The sequence below is a fragment of the Onychostoma macrolepis genome, chromosome 08 (genome assembly GCF_012432095.1).
Source record: "Onychostoma macrolepis isolate SWU-2019 chromosome 08, ASM1243209v1, whole genome shotgun sequence".
Classification (NCBI taxonomy): Eukaryota; Metazoa; Chordata; class Actinopteri; order Cypriniformes; family Cyprinidae; genus Onychostoma; species Onychostoma macrolepis.
The window spans coordinates 17,922,132-17,947,391 of NC_081162.1; the positions used below are offsets into that span (position 1 = coordinate 17,922,132).

At 36.7% G+C, this 25,260-nt stretch overlaps 4 protein-coding genes across 5 annotated transcripts; 3 read left to right on the top strand and 1 right to left on the bottom strand.

Moving 5' to 3' along the window:
* Nucleotides 1–26: 26 nt before the first annotated feature.
* fzr1a (fizzy/cell division cycle 20 related 1a) lies at nucleotides 27–5,093 on the bottom strand. Its single transcript, XM_058785438.1, has 14 exons — nucleotides 4,901–5,093; nucleotides 4,081–4,197; nucleotides 3,827–3,958; nucleotides 3,649–3,712; nucleotides 3,349–3,479; nucleotides 3,176–3,255; nucleotides 2,913–3,096; nucleotides 2,748–2,813; nucleotides 2,569–2,671; nucleotides 1,583–1,767; nucleotides 1,239–1,472; nucleotides 1,014–1,118; nucleotides 830–922; nucleotides 27–735 (listed from the first exon to the last, which is right to left on the bottom strand). Exons 2-14 carry the CDS (start codon nucleotides 4,147–4,149, stop codon nucleotides 694–696), a joined length of 1,488 nt encoding a protein of 495 aa, XP_058641421.1. The 5' UTR covers nucleotides 4,150–4,197; nucleotides 4,901–5,093; the 3' UTR covers nucleotides 27–693.
* A 633-nt stretch (nucleotides 5,094–5,726) lies between these two features.
* LOC131545844 (putative nuclease HARBI1) lies at nucleotides 5,727–7,808 on the top strand. Its single transcript, XM_058785033.1, has 2 exons — nucleotides 5,727–6,086; nucleotides 6,358–7,808. The coding sequence occupies exons 1-2, from the start codon at nucleotides 5,901–5,903 to the stop codon at nucleotides 7,543–7,545; spliced, it is 1,374 nt and encodes a 457-aa protein (XP_058641016.1). The 5' UTR covers nucleotides 5,727–5,900; the 3' UTR covers nucleotides 7,546–7,808.
* A 148-nt stretch (nucleotides 7,809–7,956) lies between these two features.
* dohh (deoxyhypusine hydroxylase/monooxygenase) lies at nucleotides 7,957–11,083 on the top strand. Of its 2 annotated transcripts, none has more exons than XM_058783749.1 (5): nucleotides 7,957–8,092; nucleotides 9,246–9,589; nucleotides 9,686–9,762; nucleotides 9,886–10,135; nucleotides 10,588–11,083. In XM_058783749.1, exons 2-5 carry the CDS (start codon nucleotides 9,316–9,318, stop codon nucleotides 10,899–10,901), a joined length of 915 nt encoding a protein of 304 aa, XP_058639732.1. In that variant the 5' UTR covers nucleotides 7,957–8,092; nucleotides 9,246–9,315; the 3' UTR covers nucleotides 10,902–11,083. The 2 variants fall into 2 exon arrangements, with proteins under 2 accessions (XP_058639732.1, XP_058639731.1); XM_058783748.1 differs by lacking the exon at nucleotides 7,957–8,092 and adding an exon at nucleotides 8,710–8,838.
* A 6,371-nt stretch (nucleotides 11,084–17,454) lies between these two features.
* smim24 (small integral membrane protein 24) lies at nucleotides 17,455–21,471 on the top strand. Its single transcript, XM_058783750.1, has 3 exons — nucleotides 17,455–17,609; nucleotides 17,772–17,907; nucleotides 19,600–21,471. The coding sequence occupies exons 1-3, from the start codon at nucleotides 17,543–17,545 to the stop codon at nucleotides 19,685–19,687; spliced, it is 291 nt and encodes a 96-aa protein (XP_058639733.1). The 5' UTR covers nucleotides 17,455–17,542; the 3' UTR covers nucleotides 19,688–21,471.
* The last annotated feature ends 3,789 nt before the right edge of the window (nucleotides 21,472–25,260 follow it).

Genomic DNA, 25,260 nt, shown 5'->3' on the forward strand with positions numbered 1-25,260 from the left:
GTATGTATGTCTGACCCCAGTTAGTTATTTATGAGTCATATTGTGACTTTTTTTGTCACATGACATTTTTTGTCCATGGTTTCATGATTTATTTGCTTTTCCTCAACTCGCATATCCCAGTTCCCAAATACTTCCAGTATTTGCAAAAATATTTTCCAAGTTTACTGATTCAAACCTTGTAAAGATCATTTTGTCAAATCGCAAATTCATATTCGACAAGTGACAAAGCAGAATTTTTTCAGGGTGTTTTATAATACTCAATATCAATTTTAAGCAACTGAAGTTAAAAACTGAATTTTCTTTCATATACATTTTTCACTCTCACAATCAAAAAGATCACGCATTAGAACGCTTACAAATGATTCCAGAGGCAGCTGTGTCACAATGGCTAATTTTTTCTTTACACCCTGATTCAATGGCATTGTTTCTGGCTTAAGGCTTGGATAACATGTCATACATAGACACTTATCTGTAACCAAAAACAATCACACATAAAATCATGAACTGAACTGTACACATAAAAGTAAACATAACATTTGAACTTAAAATGAAATGTCAGGGGAGGAAAAGAAGTGTTGTGGATGAGACAGTACATCTTTTGGTGTAGATCTCGGCCTTTTTTATGTCCAGTCTACTGCAAGTGATTGATGACATAGATATGTTATAAAGACTCAATCTGCTTTAGCAGCCCAATTATCGTATTCTGGTGAAGAGGTTTAAAACTGACACAGATTCCTGAAAGACAAAAAAAAATATTATAGATAATTACATTGTGGACATGAAATTGAGGAAAAGCCAGTATTTCACAAAAATTAGAAAAGAAAATTACCTTTGTTGATCGTGTTTTACTAAATACATTCCAAAAACGCAGAGTTTCATCACCTGCACCAGTCACTATTGCCTCTCCATCGGGAGACATTGCCTTCAAGATAAAAAGATAATATCAGTAAACAGTCTGATCAGTCTTTATCAGTCAACTGTTAAAATAAAACAACAGAAGTTAAAGTACTAACCAGATAGAGCACCCTATACGAATGGCCAGTCAATTTGGCTACTTGAGTAAGTGAGGGGTATTTCCACACGAGGATCTGATTCTGAGAGTAACCGTGTGTGCTGACCTGGAAGCATTGGAACATGCAATAAGAGTCACCATCATTCCTATTAGTCTATCTCTCCAGCTATAACCAACAATAGACATAAACACTGAGCATTTGGTCAGTTGGTCAGAATAAATTTACCAGTTCGTTGGTGTGTTTGGACCAGGCCAGGTTGCAGACTTGTGAGCCTGTGTCGATACACTGCAGTGGCTGCGCTGTGAGAGTGTTCCAGAAGCGGATGCAGCGGTCTGCCGTTCCCCCTCCAGAGGCCAGCAGCCCGTGTTGGTGAGGAGACCAGGCGATGGCCTTCACTGCGGCCAGGTGTTCTGTGTACTGCTGCATCGGTAACACGCTCGAGTGATTCCACACTAACAGCTGCAGGATCAATCACAGGAATGCTTTTAGAGAGATGCAGTTACCAAAAAAGTGCTAATATATTTTAATATACTGTAAATTTTATTAATTATATACAGCAGTCAGGTCACCTTGTTGTCATTTCCTCCGGAGGCCAGCAGCTGGTGGTCAGTGCTCCACTTGAGTCCGCAGACCTCTTGTCTATGACCCTGCAGCCTGCGCTCTGACTGCAGAGGGGGCGTCCTGATATCTCTCTGAAGGATCATGCGGTCCCGGCTGCCCGATGACAGCTGATCTGCATTCCAGGCCAATGCACCTTAAGGCAGAATTCTCAGTTTTCATAACCTTATATATACATTTCACTTGAATGTGAAGAACATCAGAAAGGAAATGTCAAAAATGGACTTAAACTATAAATCATTACAAGCAAGAGTGAACATAGATACTACATTTCAAATGTTTGGGGACAGTAAAATTTCTTTGTTTTTAAAAGTCAAAATTTAAAAAGAACTGTACTTTTTTGGTTGAGTATATCTTAATGTTATTTATCCCTGTGATAGCATAGCCGAATTTTAAGCAGCCATTGCTCCAGTCTTTAGTGTCACACAATCCTTCATTCTAAGATGTTGATTTGGTACTCTAGAAACACTTATTACCAATTTTGCTGCTTAATATTTAAGTGGAAACCATGATACTTTTCAGGTTTTACTTAAAAATAAAAAAATAAAATAAACTATTCATTTGAAATAGATGTAACAAGGTCTGTAATGTCACTTTTTATAAAGGTTTTTAATGTCATTGTGTCAATTTACTGCACACCTGCTAAAAAAATATAAATTAAAAACTCAGTTACACTTTATTTTTTAAAGTGTCCTTGTTACACTGTAATTATACATACAAGTACGGAGTAATACTAATTAACTACATGTACTCACTATACGGTTAGGATTAGGGTTTGGCTAAGGGTTACTTGTATGTAATTATGCATAATTTATTGTAATTATAATAGTAAGTACATGTAATGTGTAACAAGGACACCATAAAATAAAGTGTTATACCTTTGACCAATGAATTTCAATGTTTTTCTATAATTTTCCACAAGGATTTTTTTTCTTACCAACTCTTGCTGTGTGTCCCTCCAAAGCAAACAGCTTTTTGCCGGCGGTAGCATCCCAAATTTGTACAAAGCCTTTGTGTGTACCCACAGCGACAAGATTGCCCTATGAGAGAATAACGGTCAGACCACAAAACCCAGAAAGCAATTTCTGATAGTCCAAGTCATAAAGGTTAACTCACTCTCTCCGACCAGCCCACCGACGTGACTGAATCGCCCTCCACTGATAGGTCACATAGTCGCGTTACCTGCAGACAAAGCAAAGAAAAAAAAAAAACACACAACTAAGTCCAAGTGTTCACTGGGTATTTACTGCCTCTAAATTTGCATAAACAGCTAATGCATACTTGACTGGTGCAGGCACTCCAAAGGTAAACACAAGTCCCCAGTCCAACACTGAGCACATTTAAAGAGGACCAGTCCACTAAGTTGAGGTAGAAGTCATCTTGTAGCTCCGGTGCATCTAGCACCTTAAAAGGAATCTTGGAAATTTTGCGTGTAGGTTTTCTTGGCGACCGCAGCAGCTTCTGGCTATAAAGAAAATATGCATGCAATTAAAACAATGCATTTTACTAATGAATCACATTTTTCAGGAGATGATTCAACTTACCTTTTGCTGCTAACAGGGGAGAGGGAGTATGGGGAAACACTGTTATCATCAGGTGTGGATCTTTTGGCACTGAGCGAATACTGTACATACAAACACAAAGTAGGCGCTTAAAACACAGATCAAAACACTTATGTGGCATCAAATGAACAGATCAGTGGATAAGAGAGATTTACACTAAAGAGGCTCCTCCTCTCAGGTGTGGAGGGCTGTAGTCGTCTATCTTCTGTTTGAGGATCCAGAACCTTCTCGATCCCAGCCCCAAGCAACTCATTCTTCAGCAGGGCAGAATACGCCAAGCCGTCCGCTGTCAGACAACACAGTAAACGAGGGAAATTAGCACAACAAAAGATGAGAATATGATCCATCAAAAATTAGGTTCATTTAAAGCATAGTCCGTCTCTCTCCATAAAAAAAAGATACCATAACAGCTTTATTAATGCAGGTAAAATCAACACAATCCTCTTCACACTCACCTTTGCCAGTGTCTGATGTTGCGTCTTTGGTTTTTTTATTCTGGCTTGGTGACTTTTCATTTTCCTGTAATAAGAGTAAAGAAAAATGAACTTGACATTTCACATTCCTTTGATTCAAATCAAATGGAAGCTAAGTGGAAGCTCCATTACTAGTATTTTTAAAGAATATTCCACACACATTTATTCTGTGGAAGTTGATGCTCCAGTTAGCTCCAGCTCGAGACGGTATGAATCTGTCACCATGCTTGCTTGGTGATGACAGCGGTGACTCAGGGGTGGGGGTCAGGTGACAGATCACATCTCTTACTTTCTGTATACAAGAAATAAGGAATCAGATCAAATGAATAGTCTGAAGTGGATCGATTTAAAAACATTTAAATTGCACAAACAAATTAACATCAAATTAATACAATTTCACGTCGACAGACTCACTATGGGGCTGGTGTTATCATTCTGGATGTTGATCTGCCGCAGTAACCGGCGCTCATAGTCCTGATCCATGGATGTGATGCAGAAATCTGGGAATGTGGAGCTCCAGGGGCACGGTGCCTAAAGTGCATTCATGGAAACAACATACAACCCTTTTTTTAATGGGAGAAACATTATTTTATGAGAAGGCTACCACGATTGTTAAAGGTCTACACTTTTAGGTGGCGTTCATTTGTTGTCTGGTTAAAGAGGCAGAAAGCTGCAAGACCCGTCAGCAAATGCCATCTGTTCAATACCACGTAAGCAGGTGTCAGAGAACAGCTGCTCAAATCGACATCTTCCGAACAATTGGAACATAGAGACAAGAATATACTGGACTGCCATTCCCAATTCATGACAAGTTAATAAAAGACCTTAAATGCATTAGTTTGGTGGCCTAAGCAAACAATGACAGCATATCTTACGGTACACCTTTTTATTGCGGATTAATGACGTTAAGTGCTTTTCTATTAACAGGTAAGTTAACGTTAAGACAAAGTATCAACATAATGCCAGAAAGCAATTACCGCACAATCACTCTCGGTCCTGAATGAAGAGATACTGCATTCCTTTGTCAACACGGCTAACTATTAACACCAGTGTTCATTTATGGAGAATTACTTCATCAATATAACGTTATATCAGGTGTATCATAGCTGTCTAAATGTATATATTAATAAAACAACAGTATTGTCCTACACTGATTATTAGCATCTTGGTGTTTTACAATGGATTACTGAGCAGCTAGTTAGGCTAATCTGACCCCTCAAATCACAGGACCTACCTTGACAACGATATTCAGCGAATTTATAATCCGATCAGCAGAACCTTATCCAAAACAAACACGTCGAATGTAAACCTGGGAAAAAATTAGAATATATTGATAATTGATATAATATACGCTGCTCCGATGCTGTTTGCAAATCGAGGCTGTTGTTATCGATGGCACCGCAAGGAATCATGGGACCGAGTTAAATGTTGACGTCACGACATTTGAAACAAAACAAAAAAAAAGCGTTGCTATGTTTTTTAAAAGGGCAAAGATTTTTTTTATTAAAAGTCTAACAAGTACCTAGCCTAAAGAAAGAAAGAAAGAAAGAACGAACGAACGAACGAACGAAAGACACTTCGCAAAGAATACACTACTTACACACACACAAAAATAAATTTGGCTGTTTAATTAAAAGAAATGCTAAACTTATGAAAGAATGATTGATTGAAATGTTAGTAATTTTATTTTTTAAATCATTAGCAAAAGTTTAAGTCGTGATTACTGATGTATTTTGTCTCTAAAAATTGATATTTTTTTTGCCCTTATGAATGTATCTGAATGTAAACGTATTATGTTTTAACAGAACCTAAATAAAGCACAAATTCCCCAAAATAATATCTAAGTATAGTAGTGAAGTACTACTACTCAAATACTTTAGATTTCTTGTTTATATTTTTATAATTATTTCCGGCTGTAATAAGAGGAGGAAAGAAATAAGAGAAGAGATTCATCGTACATTAAACGGTAAATTATTGAAAGCCATTGAGTCCGTCATAAAATTATATTATATTTACATTTTCTTTTCCATTGTTCTAAAACAAACCTTTATTTTGACAAGAACACGGGAGACCGGAAGTGGTCATCCTTAGCGCACTGCTGTTCATGGCCGTCTTGAACAGAGCATGTTTGTTGTGCTTCTGTTCTATTTGATGATGACCAAACCTCACTAAATCACAAGAACAATACACTCCACTCTGCAAGTTAGAGTGTTTATTACTACACGTCGCACAAAATGCCACGTTCATACTTGAAAACAGACGAGGCGAGAGATGCTGCGGAGATGAAATATTTACTCGCATCCAAAATTAGGAGACGAAAAGAAGAAATTCATAACTACATACTAGAAAAGAGAGCTGAAATTCATAAACGAATCAGATATCGAAGGCATCTTTTCCTCAATTACCGGAGCACGAGAACGGTAAATTGTTATTTCTGTATATGTTTACTAAGCATTTCTAAGACAGTAATAGTATTAGTAGTATTAGACAGTATTAGTCCAGACACTTTTATTTACATAGCGCTTTATACTATACAGATACTTTCAAAGCAACTTCGCAGTAATAATCAGGAAAATATCAGAATCAACGATGCAGACTGGTGTCAGTGTAGTCAATACATAATAAAAAGTAAAGAGAATCAATTCCTTATTGATGCCAGTCTGCATTTTTTTTTTTCTGTCATTGTTTTAGATACCATCACCAGATGAAGAAGACCTGCAAAATCATGTCCCAATCCTTGCAGACCCAGACTGGTGGGAGAGAGTTGTGATGACAGAGTTTGGACCAGAAGACTGGCTCGACAAGTTCCACGTCACAAGAGACATCTTCCTTCTTCTGAGCGCTAAACTCAAGCCTCAGCTCGAGCAAGTGTATATAGAACGAAGTGGACAGACCATTACACTGGAGAGATGTATTGCTATGGCCTTAATGCGTTTGTCCACCAGCACAGAATACTGCTTCCTAAGTGAACTCTTCGGTGTGCCCATCCCAGCCGTGTGTCAGTGTGTACGAGAGGTGTGTGAAGCCATCATTTTATTACTAAAACCCCTCTACATGCAGTTACCTGCAGATCATGAACTTGAAGAACACGCAGAGCAGTTTCATACTCTGTGGGGTTTTCCTCACTGCATTGGTGTCATCGACTCCCTTCACATCCCTGTTAAATCGCCCTCCACGGACACCCAGGATTGCTGGAACCCGAGAGGATGGCACTCTGTGGTGCTTCAGGGTGTGGTAAACGCACAAGGTACTTTCTGGGACGTTTGTTCTGGTTTTACAGGCAGCATGGATGACATGACCATCTTGCAGAGCTCAGAACTGTGGACAATGGCAGAACAGGGAGGTTTCTGCTGTCAGCCACCCAAAGAACTGATGGGTCAACCGTTGGGATTTCTGCTGCTGGGGGATGTAGGTTATTCACTTCAGACCTGGCTACTGAAGTGTTATCCTCCGTTGTCAAATCTAACACTGCAACAGCAAACCTTCAACGTCCGGCTGAACCACGGCCTTAAAGTAATTGAGAATGCTTTCCAGCATCTTAAAGCACGATGGCAGTGTCTGCACAACAGAAATGACAGCAATGTAGACTTGGTATCCAAGATGGCTGTAGCTTGCTGTATCTTGCACAATATCTGTAACGTGCATAACAGTCCGTTTAAAGAGGAGTGGGTTGAAGCACTCAGTCAGAATGAATGTCCACAGCCCACAGATGTGCCTACGGTCTATATAGATGATCCAAACGCAGAGGCAGTTCGTTCTCTGCTCTGTAGCTATTTTGAGCAACAACAGCAGAGCAAAATACTTGATCTGTCTCCAACAAGCAGTCCGGTTCTGCCTGTACCTGAGCCTCCTCAAGTGGACAGTGCTGGAACAGCATAGTTTGTGTATTAATCATTTTATTAGCCTGTTCATAGTCAGTTTATAGCTGCCATTCAATACTTTGAAACTAAACATGGTAGAAAGTGTATAAATTGATTGTATTTAAATACTAGTCTTGTAATTTATGATTCTAAGATTCTGTTTTATTATTATTATTTTTATAAACGAGTGACTTTTAAATAATTTGTCTAATTTATCAATAGTGTGTAAATGTTAAGTTCAAAGTGATTTTCTGCTTTTGTTGAAATAAATAAAAATACTTATGGCAGTTTAATGTGTTTTTTGTGATTTCTGAGAATTACTTAAAAAAAATATATATATTCACGTCTTGTTTCTGAACTCATATGAGCCCTCGAGTTAAAAAGGGTTGATAGCAGTTTGTTTAGAATGTTTCACTCCGATCCAGTAGGTGGCGCTGTACAAATACGAACAATTCGAAATCTAGCTACTGGATGATACGAGTGAAGCAGTTCCTTCTTGAGTGGACGGCATGGGGAGGTTGATGGAGAACACTATATGAGTGAGAAAAAACCCATCTCCGCTTGTAGTAAGTTCAATAAACCGATAATTCAGCGATTGTAATGAAACAGATTGTGAACTCGGTTAGCGTTATTCTGTCTTAACTCTGTAATGTTTGTAAACCCGTCATTCTGCCGGCTGCATAACAGCTGACTGGGAGACGCGTGTGTACTGCAGGCACAGAGACGCTAATGTTGAGGCCTTTTCTTCCATAGTGCAACACCATGACTCTTTAAAGCCATACTGACCTGACTTTCTAGCCGACATACTACGAGCACAAAAAGTAGCAATGTCTCCAATTTAACGCATACTGAATGCGAGATCTTTACTGACACATGCAGCATCATGTATGTGTAATAGATAGCCATTTCTTGTGAAATGGATAGAAGTAGAAATTCCCGTTTTCGCTCTGTGTTGTCCACACTGACATTTTGCTCTCAGATATTGTAGAGTAAGGGTGTCAAACTCAGTTCCTGGAGGGCCGGAGCCCTACAAAGCTGAGTTCTAACCCTGCTCCAAAACACAAACAATGTAGGTTTCAATTGAGCCTGAAGGACTTGATTGACTGGATCAGGTGTGTTTAATTAGGGTTGGAGCTAAACTCTTCAGGTCTGTGGCCCTCAAGGAGTTGAGTTTGACACCCCTGTGAAGAGGAAAGTCTTGGCATTATGGTAACCGATGTTGCCAATGTTTCGGATCTTTTCAGTGAATCGGTTGCACCGGTTCTCAAAACCAGTGTGAACGATTCGTTCACGTAACGTCTCTTTTGAGCAAGTTGGTATTGTATTTTAACCTTATAATGAATGCAAATGTATTGTTCTTTACATTCCAAAAACTCATTCTGAAAACAAAAAGCAATACACAAATTTCTATTATACATTTTAATTGTCTGTTAATATAATCTTGAGTAAATCAGCATCTCATCGTAAAGTAAAAGAATTGCTTTGAATTGGTGCATTTAAAACTGATTCACAATAATGAGACTAGTAACCAATATATTCCAATAGCTGACAAGCATACAGTAAGTCCTAAAAAGTGGATTTGTTTGAAGCCTATGAAGGCCTAAAATTCTGTCTAAGTTGCAGCTCACAAGGTTTTGAATCATCATATGAGTCATGAGTCAGTTCATTACTTAGTCATTATGAAGCGCGGGGTCAAACTTTTGTTGTTTTTAAATGTAGGTTCTGTATATGCTGCTCTCTGGAGTACTCCGGTTAACCTGTGCATCATCCTGATACTGAAAGCTTCCTCATGGCAAATAATGAGGATATATCAGCGGTGGGGAGGATTCTCGTCAACCCAAAGCAGGACCTGACAACACGCTTTAGAGCACTTTTTACTCTCCGCAACCTTGGTGGACCAGAGGCCATTACATGGATCAGTGAAGCTTTTGTGGATGAATCTGCACTTCTGAAGCATGAGCTGGCATACTGCCTCGGACAAATGCAAGACGAGCGGGCCATTCCTATCCTAGAGACGGTCCTGAAAGACACTAATCAAGAGCCGATGGTCAGACATGAAGCAGGTGAGCCTTACAGAGTCATATCCTTCCTCCTTTCTTTCCTTTTTTTTGTTTTTAGATATGTCATATACATTGTTTTTATTATATTTTAAATTCCAGGAGAAGCACTGGGAGCCATTGGAAATCCCAAAGTCTTAGATTTATTGAAGAAGTATGCTGAAGATCCAGTAATTGAGGTACAGTCAACCCATATCACCAAACTATTCACCACTCATTGTTACACTAACGCTAGAATGTCCTGCCGTGCATTTTGATTATGCCCCAAGTTCAGATTTGACATTAATTCACTTTCTGTACAGGTGGCAGAAACATGTCAGCTGGCAGTCCGGAGGATGGAGTGGCTCATGAATGGTGGGGAAAAGACAGCAGAGGGGTCAAATGAGAACCCCTACTGCTCCGTAGACCCTGCGCCCCCCGCCCCAAGAAAAAGCATCCCGGAACTGAGGGCGCAGCTTTTAGACGAAAGCCTGTCACTGTTTGAACGCTATAGAGCTATGTTTGCACTGAGGAATCTTGGGACCGAAGAGGCTGTTCTGGCTCTTGGAGATGGTGAGGAAAAATTTGAATTGAGATCTATCCAAACACGATGAAGACACAATACTAGGTCACAAAATAACGATATATGTATTTGATCAAAAAATACAGTAAAAACTGTAATATTCTGACATATTACAATTTAAATGAACTGTAAATGAAGTGTTGTTATATGTTAAAATGAAATTTATTGCTGAGATGGCAAAGCTGAATTTTCTTAACTTACTTCAGTCTTCAGTGTCACATGATCATTCAGAAACCATTCTAATATGCTGATTTGGTTCTCAAGAAACATTTTTTATCATTATCAGTATTGAAAACAGTTGTGTTGCCTAATATTTTTGTGGAGACTTTTTCAGGATTTTTTTTAATTGAAATCTTTCGTAACCTTATAAACTGCCACACTTCATCAATTTAATGCATCCTTGTTAAATACAGATATTATTTGCTTTAAAAATTTCTTTTAGGCCTTCAATGCGGCAGTGCCTTGTTCCGCCACGAGATAGGCTACGTCTTGGGTCAGATCCAACATGAGGCCAGCATCCCTCAGCTGCAGGCAGCTTTGGAGAGGACAGATGAAAACGCCATGGTCAGACACGAGTGCGCAGAAGCACTGGGCTCCATCGGGAAGGAGGCGTGCTTACAGATCCTAGAGCGCTACAGGAAGGACCACGAGCGGGTGGTGAAGGAGAGCTGTGAGGTGGCACTGGACATGCTGGAGTATGAGAACAGCTCGCAGTTCCAATACGCAGACGGACTGCTTAGACTGCAAAGCGCTTAGTGAAACACATTTCCTAAAACATGTTAATGTTACACAGCTGATCCATATTTTGAACTTAAGTGAAAGCATTTTGTATGCTTGAATATTTAATAAACACTGTTTTTTGCGGATAAAGCAAAAAAAATTCCTCCCTTGAATAAACAGGAATACATTTACATAATAAAAGCATTTATTTGACCACATATTATGTCTTAGTCTGCGTTTAAGCTTTAACATTTTGCGTCATGAATATTTGTGATGTTGCTAATTAAGTTTCTAATCTTCAGTAAAGTCTGTGACTAATGTTAAATCCTCCACGCATGAGCAGAGGTGATTAACAGAACTAAGAGCGCCAGTGCTTGACTGAGATCACAGTATGTTCTGCCTAACTAATCCACACAGCAGTCTATCTCATTCAATAAGATTCATCCTTAAAGAAGCACACATGGAATTAAAATCCAAATGCTCTAATCCTTAAGTGATCATTCCTAGCGAGCAGCATATCAGAAAATTAGCTATAAACAAACAGAAATGAGAAGCATTGCACTCTTGATTACTCTTGTATCTGTTTAATGCAATAAATCGGCAACCTTAAAAAACAAGTTTGCCCTGTTGTGAGTTTAGTAGATAAAAGTACACGTGCACTGCTAATTTACTGATGATAGTGTGGATGGAGGGTGACAAAGCTGGAACGTCGTGCTCAGCAAAGGCTCTGGGGATTTTTAAGCCTCATTTGATTTTGGGGGGAGGAGAGATGACCACGTACTGAAGAAAAGGCTGGACCAAACCGCAGAAAAAGGCTAAAAGTAACACAAAGCAGAGAAACTCTGTAGACGGCTGTCAGGGAGAAACTTGCAAACATGCTACATCCCTTCATGATTGGTATTGTCACAATTAATACCTCCATCACCATTGCATACTGGATCTTCATTTTGACAGAAGCCTTTCACAAGAAGACTGACGATGAAGCCAAAAAAGACAACCCTGCTTAGCCAACACACCCTTAATATAGTTACGTGTAGAGAAGGTTTGAGTAGAGCTTCTGTTGTGTCTTATATTTTTTACTTAATATTATAGAAAACCTGAGGAAAAAAAGATCTCACCATTTGAATAATCTGAATTGAGCAAGTATTCCATGACTCCTTGCTTTCAGGTAACATTACATTTTTATTTTATTTTTTTCTGCTGTTTCATATTTTTGTTACCATTTCAGTTTTTATTGTTTCCCAAATTATTTTATGTTTCATGAATGTTTTCTTTTTTTGAAAAAACATTAAATCACCTCAACAGATTTGAAAAACATGCTACTGCTTCATGCTACACTTCAAAAGTTGAAGACGGTAAGTCTCTTATGCTCATCAAGGCTGCATTTACTAATTAAAAAATACAGAAAAAACTGTAATATTGTAAAATATAAAAAATTTAAAAAACTTTCTATGTTAACATTTTTAAACATATTTTGTTCTTGTGATGACAAACCTGAATGTTCAGCAGCCAATACTTCAAATCATTCTAATATGCTAATTTGGTGCTTAAGTAACATTTATTATCATATTAGTTCATTATTGTCAAGATTCTTTGATGAATAGAAAGACTTTGGTAACAATTCTTATATGTCACTTTTGATTAATTCAATGCATCCTTGCTGAATAAGTGATTTAAAAATAACAACGACAAAACAATAGTGAATGGTAGTAAATTCTATGGATTTTTAATTTTTAATTTATTTTTTTAAGATTAGATCCTTTTAATTTCAGATAAGTATTCCATTAAGGAAAAAAATAGTGTTCTCAAAATCATTGTAAATACACAACAGGTTCCATTCGGTGGAGTAAAGTCTTGATAACTAGCCCTTTATACTTTTCATAATCTGTGTAACAGGCATGGAGAAATGAGCATTAGATGGGCAGGGAGATGAATAATATAGATCAGATATGACTCATAGGATCAGATCTGTCTGAATCACCGACTCAATCACACAAAAGCTCTTCCTCTGTCAGTCATTCAGTCAGACAGAGACTCGGAGAGAGTTTGTGCAGCATCGGCCTCTGGAAGAACAACACCGCAGCTGAAATTAGACATGCATCCCATATTGATCGGCATAGTGACAGCCAACACAAGTTTAACACTTATCTACTGGAACTTTCTTATGTCTCAGGTTTTCTGCAAGAAGATCAAAGATGCACCACAACCTGAGGAAATTCCAGTCTGAGTGAGTATTAATATTATGGAGTTGTTGGCCTATGCTCAACACAACAGCTTTAGCACCAAGTCTCATTAATGTACCGTTGATGTCTTTGATTTTATTATATTATTTACTTAAATGATTGAAGGTTGTAAGAAAAGGAATTTGAGTTGAGGGAAAAGAGAGAAAAAAAGTCCTATAAGAGAACAAACACTGTTCCCATCTTCACAAATCTCAAAAACAGGACATAAAATCGAAAGTGACAGTAAAGACATTTATAACGTACAAAAGATTTCTATTTCATAATTGTTCTTTTAAACCTTCTATTCATCAAAGACTCCAGATTATATATATATTTTTTAATCAGCATCATTTTCAAAACTGATAAGACGAAATGTTTCTTGAGCACCAAATCAGCATTTTTGAATGATTTCTAAAGGATCATGTGACACTGAAGACTGGATTAATGGCTACATTTAAACTGCGTTTTAAAATATATTAATAGTAAATAAAAATGTTGTAATAATATTTCACAATATTACTGTTTTTACTGTATTCCTGATCAAATAAATACAGCCTTGGTGAGCATAAGATACATTAAAATCCATTGACCAAAGTTTTGAATGTTAAATTGTACTGTAGGACGTTGTGTCATAAGTGACAACAATTAAGGCTAAAGCCTTTCACTGACAGAAAGGCGATACTGTCTTACAGGTCTGTAAAAATGATCTTTCTGATCTATGTGATAGTGGATAGTGGGCATTTTTGTGTTCAATCAAACTAGTCCAAAATGTATCCATCTTTTTGCTCCATCCCCTGCTGTAGCTCAGATGTTGCTTTATCAGTCCATTCTTATACACTATAAATAAAACCAATTGGAATAATTATGGCACAGTATACATTTTCTTTTAAGTATTAGTATAACCTATTCTTGGTGTATAATGTAATTTAAAAACCTTTAAAAACACACCCACTCCCTCTTGAGATTGAACAGGAGCATCTCAAACGGGATTAGGTGGATTACGGTATAGCTAACCCTTGATTAAAAGCTTTCACCTTCATGAAAGACAGCTGCCATTACCAGAAATGGAATATCAGAGTCAGCAAGATGTCAGCCAAAGGATTAAGCCTGGGATTAAGAGAATCATATCAGGCTACTTCACTGGCCTTTACCACAGAATAATGAACTCTTGACATATTAGCACATATAGCTACATTTGAAAACATAACATTTCCTTTTACACACAGGTGGAGGCCTTGGTCATGATGAAGATGAAGAGGATGATGAAGATGAAGAGGAAGATGAAGAGGAAGAAGAAGAACCACCACCACCAAAACAATATTTGGGAAGGAAGTAGGGATGAGGGAGAGAAAATAAGAACAAAGGAGAAACAGACTGGCATTTAACCCAGAAGTGGACGGATAGAAATTCTGCAGGGATTTAAATCTTCTGTATTAGACAAATCATGGGGTTAAAAAGGTGTCACTGAGTAGATTTATGAACAACACTCTCTCTCTCTCTCTCTCTCTCATCCAATAGTCCATTTCCACAAACCCAAATCTCTCGCTCAACCACTAATTTCCAAAAAAATCAATCTTTCTTTGTCAGTGCCGCTCATTTTCACTTGTAAATTACTAGAAAATCCAAAGCTTATGTGCTTGAAGTCTGTAGGGAAATGTTTTTTATTTGTATTTTTATGTTTTTTTTCACTATATGTAGCAAAATAGCTAAAAAAGTTTTGTGAATATCTATCTGTCTTACACTTCTACATGTGTCCCATTCCCTAAATAATAAATTAATACAACATAGAGCACTGGGTTGTTTACATGGCAATTGTTATCTTGTAGCCTACTCTCTGATCCTGATTAGCATGATTAGCATGTGCTGCTCCTGCAGGATGTTCAGCACAGATAGAGGGTGCTGTGTGCTCAACATAGAGGACATACTTCTGTTCTCCAAAGTCAATGAAAGCACAAACCTTATTTAGCTTACACGCAATTTGTACATCATGTACTGTGATCCACAGGACCATGTGTTTGGGCTTGCGGATATGTCCAGTTGTTATATTAAAAAGTTTTTGCTACATGATCTAACCATTACAAATACTTTGGTTGGTGTAATGTAATGAAGTCAGGACATTCAGACCAGCACATTCAAGGATTCAGGATATTGAGGGATTTAAGACCACAGTCTGTTTGATTTCACAGAACACTATACAGTGTGTTTTAGAAATTAGCAAGACTACAATTCACTACCTGAACTGAATACCACGACCAAGTTACAATTGTTTTCATTGACGGTTACGTTGCCCTTTAAAATACGCCAACAGGTGTTGAGACGCAGACACCTAATAGAGAAAAGGCTAAATCCAGGCTCAAGCTTCTCCTTACGCCACTAAGCACATTAGCTTGATTGTCTTCTGCTGTCAAAGTATCAGGTCTGAGGGGAGCCCTGTCACAGAAACAGTGATTCATGGACTATCATTCTGTGACATACTTTCTTGTGATTCTGTAAATATGCAACAAAAAGGAAGACGACTAATGAGCATTCAGCATCAGAAAGAGAGAGAGGAGGAGGGAGAGACAGAAAGCTAGAAGATAACGGGTGTCTGTCAATTAGGAAAAAAAGCTTTGTGGGGTATGTACACAACATATCATCTTACTATCTGACCATAAACATAGCTAAATTATACTGACTTGCAGATACATCTAATCTAACCCTACCTCTAATCACTAGTTCAACCCTAATCCTAACCAACCTAAATTTACCATAAATAAAGACAATATAAAGTTACATTTCTAACATTCTATATAATCTGTAATGACATTTTGTAATTGTGAATGGACCTGCTGTAACGCAAGACACATTTCAGACTTTAGTCTGACAATAAAGGTATACTGTATAAAAAATGAATAGAGTTATTTTAAATTGTAATAATATTTTACATTATTGAAGCCCTGGTGAACAGTGACTTCTTTCAAAAACATTCAAATAAAACATTGAATAAATATACCATTTTAAATAATGTTTGCTTTTTGTTTTTACCTAGATTAACAGAAAATGAATCAGAACTGACAAGCTGATGTTAAACTGAAACACAGCGGAGCAAACAACAATACTTATGGATTTAGACAAAAACAATGAAAGTCTTGATGAGGACTTTTTCAAGGACTACAAACCCACAGAAAATGATCAGCTCACTCTGCCCAAGCATATTATTTATCTGCTGCTGGCTGTGAGTGTGACAGGAGTCACCCTTTTCGCCATCATAAGACACCTCATCCAAGATCTCATCCATGATCTGGCAGGTATGTAACAAGAAACCTTACAATTACAAACCCTCTGTGCACATTATCTGGCTAGTTGTCTATGAGATACATGATACGGGTGTTCAAAATCCCTGGAAACTGAAAAACATTTGACTGCTCTGCCAAATGCATAAACCTGCCAAAGATGGTTTGCTGTTCTCCAAGCTTTTGGCTAGCCTTAGTTTTTTTTTTTTTTTTGGCTGGTCAGCTTTAGAGACCAGCCAAGCCATTTGAATACAAGCCTAGACTCCATGATTCTAATAGCTGTCAACATCTAAAAAAATTTAAAAACTTTGAAGAAATAACAGCAAAACATCAAGTACTACATTCATTTAAAAAGACACTAGCACTCCGTTGTACTGTGAGAACACCAGCTGAGCGCTCTTACCTGTATTGTGTCTGTAGATTTCCTGTTTGGAGAGCAGCCTGTGGAAGAGCCGGAGACTCTCTGGGAAAGGCGGGATAAGTTTAGGGCAGACTGGATTCCAGAGGCAATGCCTGAGCTGGAGGCCATGGTGAGAGATGAGGATATACAAGAACTCATGGTGGGCACTGAAGACTTACCAGCCATCTGGGTTATATCGGACAGGTTTCAGCCTCGTGCTCCATCTTCCATTCAAATAGATGTTAGCGGCAACTAGCATGGAATAAATACAAGACTTTTCTCCTCTGAATGCTAACACTGATATACTTAAATCTTTTTAAAACTTAACACCCGAGAATCCATTGTGTCAACTATGTGCACACAGCTTGTTTTTCCTTTTCTTCTATAAGACCTCATGAAATGAAAATGATAATAAAAATGGAATAGCCTACTTACTTTTGAAACAGGAAGTTGGAATGTATCAAATGGAAGATGAATTGAAGACAATTTGCTGGTCTTAGGGGACAGGTCTTTTGTGTCTATGAGCCCTTCTAGAAGTTTAAACTGACATGACCTTCTGTTCTTTGCCAGCTTGGAATGCAAATCTTTTGTCTTTACAGCATAACAGCATGTAACATTTTTCGGTGGGAGATTATCTAACAGTCATGCACACTTACTCTCTGAGTGACATGCTGTGATCTGTGACCTCTCTAATGGATTTTGTACTTTGGACACCAAGAATCCTTCACATATTTACAGACGACTGAGAGGAACGCAGAAGTGCATGCGGACTGTAAATTCATCATGTTTCATCTACAGAATATCGGTGCCTTCATAATAATTTTTGCCTCCATTTGTCAGGCTCAAGCTGGTGAGTGAAATTAGACATTTCATGTTGTAGTATATTCTTTTCAATGTGTTTTTCTTGACTAGATTTGAACTGATTTAATATATAAAAGTTGTATAGTAAAACCTTCACAGGGTGTAAAACATTTACTGACAAAAAACCTTTCTGTGATACGCTGTTACTCAGGTGGTCAACGGGCGTCATCAGATACGGCTAAAGTCACATTACAGCCGTGGCTGGTGGGACTGACAGCCGTTGTTGTTTTTCTCTTTATTGTCTTCGTCCTCCTCATCATGCAAAGACTCTTTTTCAAGAAAAACAAGTGAGTCCTGACCTGAAATCTTTCAGGACAATATACTGTACATTAGATTAAAAAATCTACATAGATCCTAAAATACATGATTCTTCTGATTCTACATGATTTTTTATAGCAATATCAATAATACTTCTATTTAAAAATTTTGATTTTGATCATTTGATTAGTCATTTAATAATATTATGGTGATGATGAGTTTTTATGGTTCTTTAAACAATTACAGCCATTTTATGACTGTACACTTCAAGATACTGTCAAGGCCACGGTCAGTCACCTGACATACAAGATCAGCCAAGACACACCTAAAGACATAACGAACAAATGCATATCATGTTTAAACATTAATGTAACTCTTTGACAATATACTTTTATTGTATATACACTACTGTTAAAAAGTTGGGGTCAGTAAGATTTCTAAGAAAATAATACTAATGATATTAATAATATTAATGTATAATGTTACAAATGATTTCTATTTCAAATAAATGCTTTTGAATTTTCTATTCATCAAATAATCTTGAAAATAGTAAATATATTTCTCAACATAGGAATTAATTACATTTTAAAACATATATATTATTTTTTCTTTCCAAAAAAAAAATAAAAATCTAGTCAACCCCAAACTTTTAAACAGTAGTGTGTTTATAGTGTGGTATATTTGTAGCAATAGCCAACAATACATTGTATGGGTCAAATCGATTATTATTATCAATTTTTCTTTTATGCCAAAAATCGTTAGGATATTAAGTAAAGATCACGTTCCATGAAGATATTTTGTAAATTTCCTATCGTAAATATATGAAAACTTAATTTTTGATTAGTAATATGCATTGCTAAGGACTTCATTTGGACAACTTTATAGGCAATTTTCTCAATATTTAGATTTTTTTGCACCCTCAGATTCCAGATTTTCAAATAGTTGTATCTCGGCCAAACATTGTCCTGTCCTAACAAACAAATACATCAATGGTCAGCTTTCAGATTATGTATAAATCTCAATTTCAACAACTGAGGTCACAATTTTAAACTGTTTTCTACTTTGAATACATGATCAATCAATCAATAATTAAACTTAACAATTCACCACCCCATCCCATTTCTGAGTTAGTATGACCCTAGTAAAAAAGTAATATATTTAAAATACATTTATTTCATACTAAGTATAGTTAAAATCTATTCACATATTTACTGACAGATAACTTGAGACTTACAGATATAAAAATTCGAATTAAACTTTATTTAGCGTAATACTTGTGCACAATGCACATTTCTTAATATTAAGTCTAAAATGTGTTTTAATGTCACTGTTGATGAGATTTGTATGATCTTTAAATAATATCAGTCTTTAAATGCAAAATATTTAAAGTGTACTTGCAATAGTTCCACTTTAGCACAATCAAATATACTAAGCATATTTTTAATTGTACTTCAGCACTACTTCCGCACAATTAAAGTGCATTAAGTACAAAATTAGTTGTTCCAATTTAGCAGACTTTAAGTATACCAGTTTAATATACTAAAAGTACAATTGCAGGGCATTTTATTAAGTACATAAATGTGAAAATGTATTTTTAGTTTATTTATTTGTATATTTATTTTTCACTAGGGGAGTTTTATTCATTCTTAAACTGTCTAGTCCCAGTGCATTGCGACTCTTTAAACATAAAGCATTTCATCAATGTGTATCTCCCATTGCAGAGATGAGCTAGAAGAAAGGCATTCATTTTATGAAAAGAAAGCAGCTGATCTGGAGGCAAATGAAGAGACCAAGCAGACCACTTTCTAATGAGAAGAACAGATGATCACAGTCCTGCAGCACAAACATCTTTCTCTCTCTGGAAATTATGCCACAACTTTGTGCAGAGTCATTCTTATATAATTATATACTATCTTATGTAATATATCTTTTTAACTTATTAATTTTGGTCTTCGTTTTTTTTTTTTTTTTGTCTTCACAAGTGTTGTTCCTCACATCATCCACTAGATGGAGCAGCCTTCATCTAGTCACAGCTTTAACCTAAAGTTAAAATAAAAAAGGTTCAAATAAAGTGGTGCTCTCTCTCTCTCTCTGTTTTTTTAATTTTTTTATAATTAATTGATTTTTTTGGCAATACACATTTTACTTACTTTGCTGTAACTGTAACTTAGGTAAGGTTTAAACATTCATTAGGGTATTGAGAACATTGGAATAGAAGAGCACACACTCATGCACATAATGCTCTGATTAACTGGCTTTTTACTCATATGACATGTCTGGGTTCTGCATGCATATATATGCTAAATTTACATGGGTATGAGATCCATTACTCATTTTGACTGGCAGTTTGGACATGTTAAACGCTTCCAGTCAAATGATGTAACACGGTTTTGCTTTTGAAAGCATTTGCTCGTCTCGGGGGATTATATGATGAAAATATCATTTGCAGAAAAAATGGCCAGGTGTTTAAACGTGTTAATGATGGAGAACATTATTGTACAGTGTTAAAGTTAAAGTAGACTTTGGTCTACTTTACAATCTGTGATTAGTAAGACTACTGAGCTGTTAGTGTTGACGCGTGATTTTTATATTGATATGGTGCCTCCTTTCATGCTTGTGATTACATAAAAGCTAATCTTTGCTTCCAGTTTTACTTAAGAACTGCTGGTATTTCATAATATTTTAATTAACATTTAATTGTGAGTAGACAGCTGATACTGTTGCCCTGGCTGTGCTTCTCAAGGTTTACATACATGGGAAACAGTTTAGCTGAAACAGTGCTGATGAGTGACAGTAACTAAGCCTACAGTCAGCAGCAATAAGTGAAGCATGAAACCAGAGAGAGAGAGAGAGACTTCACTTCTGTCTCCTCTTTCTCATTTCAGACTGCTGCCTTGAAATTTTTATTTGGTTGTTTTTATTCTGGTTCCTGAGCGACGTCATCTTTGCTCCATGCATCACTTGGGAGCTGGTGACAGATGAATTATTCGTTCTCTTCTAACGTTCATTACTGTGAAGTTAAACGACAAAACCTCAGATAAAAACATTCTGAAGAGATTCTGATGAAACAACCATCAGTGAATCAGCTGAGCTCTGCAGATCTGATTTCAATCTGTTTCTTTTTCATGAATCAATAAATCTAAATCAATAAATGCTATCGCTCAAAGGTTTTTTGACATTTTTTATGTCTCTTATGCTCACCAAGGCTGCATTTATTTGATTCAAAATACAGTAAAACAGCAATTTAAAATAACCTTTTTTTCTGTTTCATTATGTTTTAATGTCATTTATTTCTGTAATTGAAAAAGATGAATTTTCAGCAGCCATTAGTCCAGTCTTCAGTGTCACATGATCCTTCAGAAGTTATATGCTGATTTGGTGCTTAAGAAACATTTCTTCTGATCAATTATTATTTTTGTATAAATTGGGATCATTTTCAGGATTCTTTTATGAATAGAGATCAGAAAGAACAGTATAGAAGAACTTTTTTGTAACATTGTAACATTTTTTATCAAATGAATGCATCCTTGCTAAATAAAACTGTTATTAAAAAAAGAAAGAAAAAGAAATACCATTTAAAAAAAAATAAAATAAAATGTGCGTTAAAAATACTATATTGCGTTAACTAACATAATTTTACTTAAAAATGTAATGTGCAAGTATGTACACCAATAAGGAGAGGAATATTTGCAATGGAAGTATGCAAATGCATAAAGTTGCTCACACAAGTAGAGCATGGTGCAAACAACACCAAGGTCATGGGTTCGATTCCCAGAGAGTTCTAGAACTGATCAAATGCACTGTGTAATGTGAATGCAATATAGGTTTCATCGAATAAAGGCATTTGCCAAATTCATAAATGTAAAATGTAATAAAAAATGTCAAAAAACTCACAACACACACTTGTGCCTGTGAGAAGCGGGGGTCACGTTCATACTGCATTGAGACGCCGCTCTCACTCCCAGAAGTCTCTGTATAGCAGAGTGACCTGATTGTGATCGTATTGCAGAGAGGGGAGTCCTCGGGGAGTTGCAGTCCTTTGTTAAGACATCTGGAGCCCATTACTGCTGCATGCTTTTACAAGGTCTTCACATCACGTACTGTAAATCGTGATATTAAATTCATAAGCACAGCTACAGAAAAACAGAGGAAAGAGAAATCACTTTGAACCTACAAGTCTAAATAGATATAATCAAAACAACCACAATTCAAACTTCTGCAGCTCTCAGTGTGCAGAACAAAGAATAGACCACCCTCAGTCTGTACATGTATTATATATATATATATATATGTAAAACTGAAATCATACAAACTTTGCTGTTTGAGCCCTAAATAAAACTTGATGATAAAACTGGCTAAGTATTGATAAGAATTTTAAAATGAAGAGATGAACTAATCAAATGTTATCTGAGATGATTTATTTTAATAGTATTTAAAAGCAATATTCTATAATTGAAAAGGACTTAATGAGTGTGTGGAGCAATCTTGGAGTGATTCTTACCAGGATTGGTGCAGTAGAACAACATAAACGGATAAAGACAGTTGATAACCATATTAAAAGAAAACATTTTAGAAAATCATTTAGCCAAAAAAGATCTAATGTTTTGTCTGTAATCATAACCCATATACATATAACCTTCTTTTCAAGTGGGCTTATAAAGAATGACGGCAATAACCCATACTTTTCCTAATAAGCCCACCTAGCTAAAAACCCACTGAACCTGATATAAAATGGCATTAATAACTGAATTCATGGTGCTCAGAAGACTTCACCCACTTATCATTTTCACTGTAGGGACAAATCAGGTAAAAGTAATTAAGTTAATAAACGAACGAACGAACATGACGAATGAATGAATGAATGCAGAGACTATGGACTAGACTGGGCCTAAAATGCTTGTAACATTGACAAAAAATATTAAGCAGAAAAAATCTGAGACAGATTGAAAGTGAAAGTCCTGGCAGATGCTCCGAGAGAGAAAAGAGAATTACAGAGAGGTTTAGACTTCCTTAAGGTAAGATATATGTACAGTTACAGTGACCATGATAAGATTAAACATCCAGATAAACCAATTTACATTGACTGGTTATGTTTGGTTTTTGTCGTTAAATGCTGGAAAATGTCAAAATATAAAAACTCTTTTTCTTTTTATAAGTCCACTCTGGATTAGCCTCGACCCCTTGGGTTAAAATAAAATAAAATAAAAAAAATTTTTTTATTACCTTCATATATTTTTCCTCAACTGATTTGTTTTCTTTTTCTGATGACATATGATTATGGGCAAAACTGAATTGCTCTGTGATACCTATTAACATGTTTACAATAATATCATGTTTGCAGAACAGGACAATTGTTTACCCCAGCCTATACACCATCATGTTTAGGCTACATTCGTGACCTCGACGTACCATATGTTTAGAGGCTCTGTGTTGGTTAGTATGGCAGTGCCGGTGTCCTCATCATTCAGCCAACATCAGCTCAGCCTGTAATTAAAATGCTCCTTCAGAGACTCGTGAATCGAGCTGGGTTTCCTCTTGCCTGCGAGCAGCAGTTCAGGCAGCTCCTGAGGCGAAGCTGTTTTCTTTGGAGTGGAGAACTGTAGTTTCAGACCGAGCTGGGGAAGTCTGGTCCAGGCTTTGGGGAGCTGGGCTGTTAGCGGCTCACTCTATGACTAAAGGTCATAAAAAATAGTCACACCGGGCACCACATCAAGGCTCATTTGCTCGCTGCCTTTAAATAACTGGAGCCCTTTCCATAAGAGCGAAATTACATGTGTTTACATCTGTATTGGAATACATGTTGAATCATGAGGATGTTTCATTTTGAAGCTTTACGTTTGTAGTACCTGTTACATCGTTACGCCAATAGGTGCCAATAAGTGAATTGCGGATTCATTTACTCAAGCGACTCACTGATTCATTCAGGAACTAAACAAGTGACCGACTGTATCTGAAAGAGAATACTTCAAGAGCAATATCTGATGCACACAGAGGATTTGTCAGTGTAGTGAAGGGCGGGTAGGTCACATTGCAGATATAATGCGTCTGGTTTATCTTTATTCATACTGTACTGTATTCATAATTTCCAGAATGCATTTTTAACAGTCATTAAGTAAAGTTCAAAAGTAGTAGCCTCGGCTATCTACTCAGAGAATGTGCGATAACAGATGCATTCACATTAGTGAGTCATGGATTCATTCACTCAGTTTTATCACTTAAAAAAGCTGATTCATATCCAGCTTTTTCTTAACGTAAACATGGGCGCGGCCATTTGTAAATTCTATGGGTCTAGCTTCCGGTCCCTGTCCAGTTATTTTTAGCTGAACAAAACAGTTTGTTTTGCTGCTTGATATTGAAAATTAGTGTCTTATTATATTATTTTAATGTATTATCTTAATCATCAACACACTGGTTTGTAGTGCAAAAAGTTTTACCGTTTACTGCACGTTGTTATTCTCCTCGTTATTTACCTATAGCGGCTAATGAACCGGAAGTCTCACCCATAGGCCTACTTCCGCGTTGAAGGAAAAGGTGGATAAGTCTTGCATATAAGCCTTGTTTAAAATATTTTCTTTGGCAAGCAAAAATAGACAAAGTAACCTTCTAAAATATAAGTAACTCGGTATTGAGCTCTTGTTTATTCAACTGTAATATAAAAGCCCATACTGTATATACCACTTTATATAGCCGTCTCTCTGTATATACACATACAAGGTGTATATACAGTAATGAAATAGGTGTTTTTTTGTAATTAAAACTAGGATGTAATTTGGGCTAATGACATACTGTATATTCATCCCTTGAATCAATTTTAGAACAAAATCATACAGGTTTGTCATTACTTTGCTGTCCAAAAGCTAACGTTTCATGGAAATAGTGAAATTGAACAGGTACCTCTGGTTAGTGTCTGTTATGGAATTTGACTCCGATTTTGCAGTGAGCTCATGAGGGGCTCCTGGCGTGGTTCACGTGAAGCTTTCAACAAGTGCTATTGCACTCGTTCACCCCCTTCATTTGTTTAAAGAAAAAGGGCCTTGTGCTGGCTTGTGCTATTTTGAACCATTAAAATGAAATAAAACTTGACTTCCTTTCCAGAGCTGAAATTATACTTTTCCAAAAGTGGCTCCAGCAATCTTGTATCTGGGGTAATGGACTGAGGGATGATTAGAGTCAGGTGTGTTACGCTCCTCAGCCAAGTTGAACCGAAAACAAACCTCTAACCACAAGTTTTCAGTTCGCTCTTTCATTCTCTTTCTTCCTTTTCTCCTGTTCTATGCAGCTCATGCTCACAAAATTAAAACTGTCATTTAAAATGTTTGGTGATCCAAAGTTTGTTCTGCATTGAAATGAGTCATTCTCTTCCTTCATAACCACTATCGAGT

Coding starts and splice junctions, on each gene's coding strand:
- fzr1a (XM_058785438.1), bottom strand. CDS start 4,149: ATGGATCAGGACTATGAGCGCCGGTTACTGCGGCAGATCAACATCCAG. Junction 3,097..3,175: donor TCCCCTGTTAGCAGCAAAAG/GTAAGTTGAATC, acceptor TTTTCTTTATAG/CCAGAAGCTGCTGCGGTCGC. Junction 1,768..2,568: donor GGGACACACAGCAAGAGTTG/GTAAGAAAAAAA, acceptor TTCTGCCTTAAG/GTGCATTGGCCTGGAATGCA.
- LOC131545844 (XM_058785033.1), top strand. CDS start 5,901: ATGCCACGTTCATACTTGAAAACAGACGAGGCGAGAGATGCTGCGGAG. Junction 6,087..6,357: donor ATTACCGGAGCACGAGAACG/GTAAATTGTTAT, acceptor TCATTGTTTTAG/ATACCATCACCAGATGAAGA.
- dohh (XM_058783749.1), top strand. CDS start 9,316: ATGGCAAATAATGAGGATATATCAGCGGTGGGGAGGATTCTCGTCAAC. Junction 9,763..9,885: donor CTGAAGATCCAGTAATTGAG/GTACAGTCAACC, acceptor CTTTCTGTACAG/GTGGCAGAAACATGTCAGCT. Junction 10,136..10,587: donor TGTTCTGGCTCTTGGAGATG/GTGAGGAAAAAT, acceptor AATTTCTTTTAG/GCCTTCAATGCGGCAGTGCC.
- smim24 (XM_058783750.1), top strand. CDS start 17,543: ATGTTTCATCTACAGAATATCGGTGCCTTCATAATAATTTTTGCCTCC. Junction 17,610..17,771: donor CATTTGTCAGGCTCAAGCTG/GTGAGTGAAATT, acceptor GCTGTTACTCAG/GTGGTCAACGGGCGTCATCA. Junction 17,908..19,599: donor CTCTTTTTCAAGAAAAACAA/GTGAGTCCTGAC, acceptor CTCCCATTGCAG/AGATGAGCTAGAAGAAAGGC.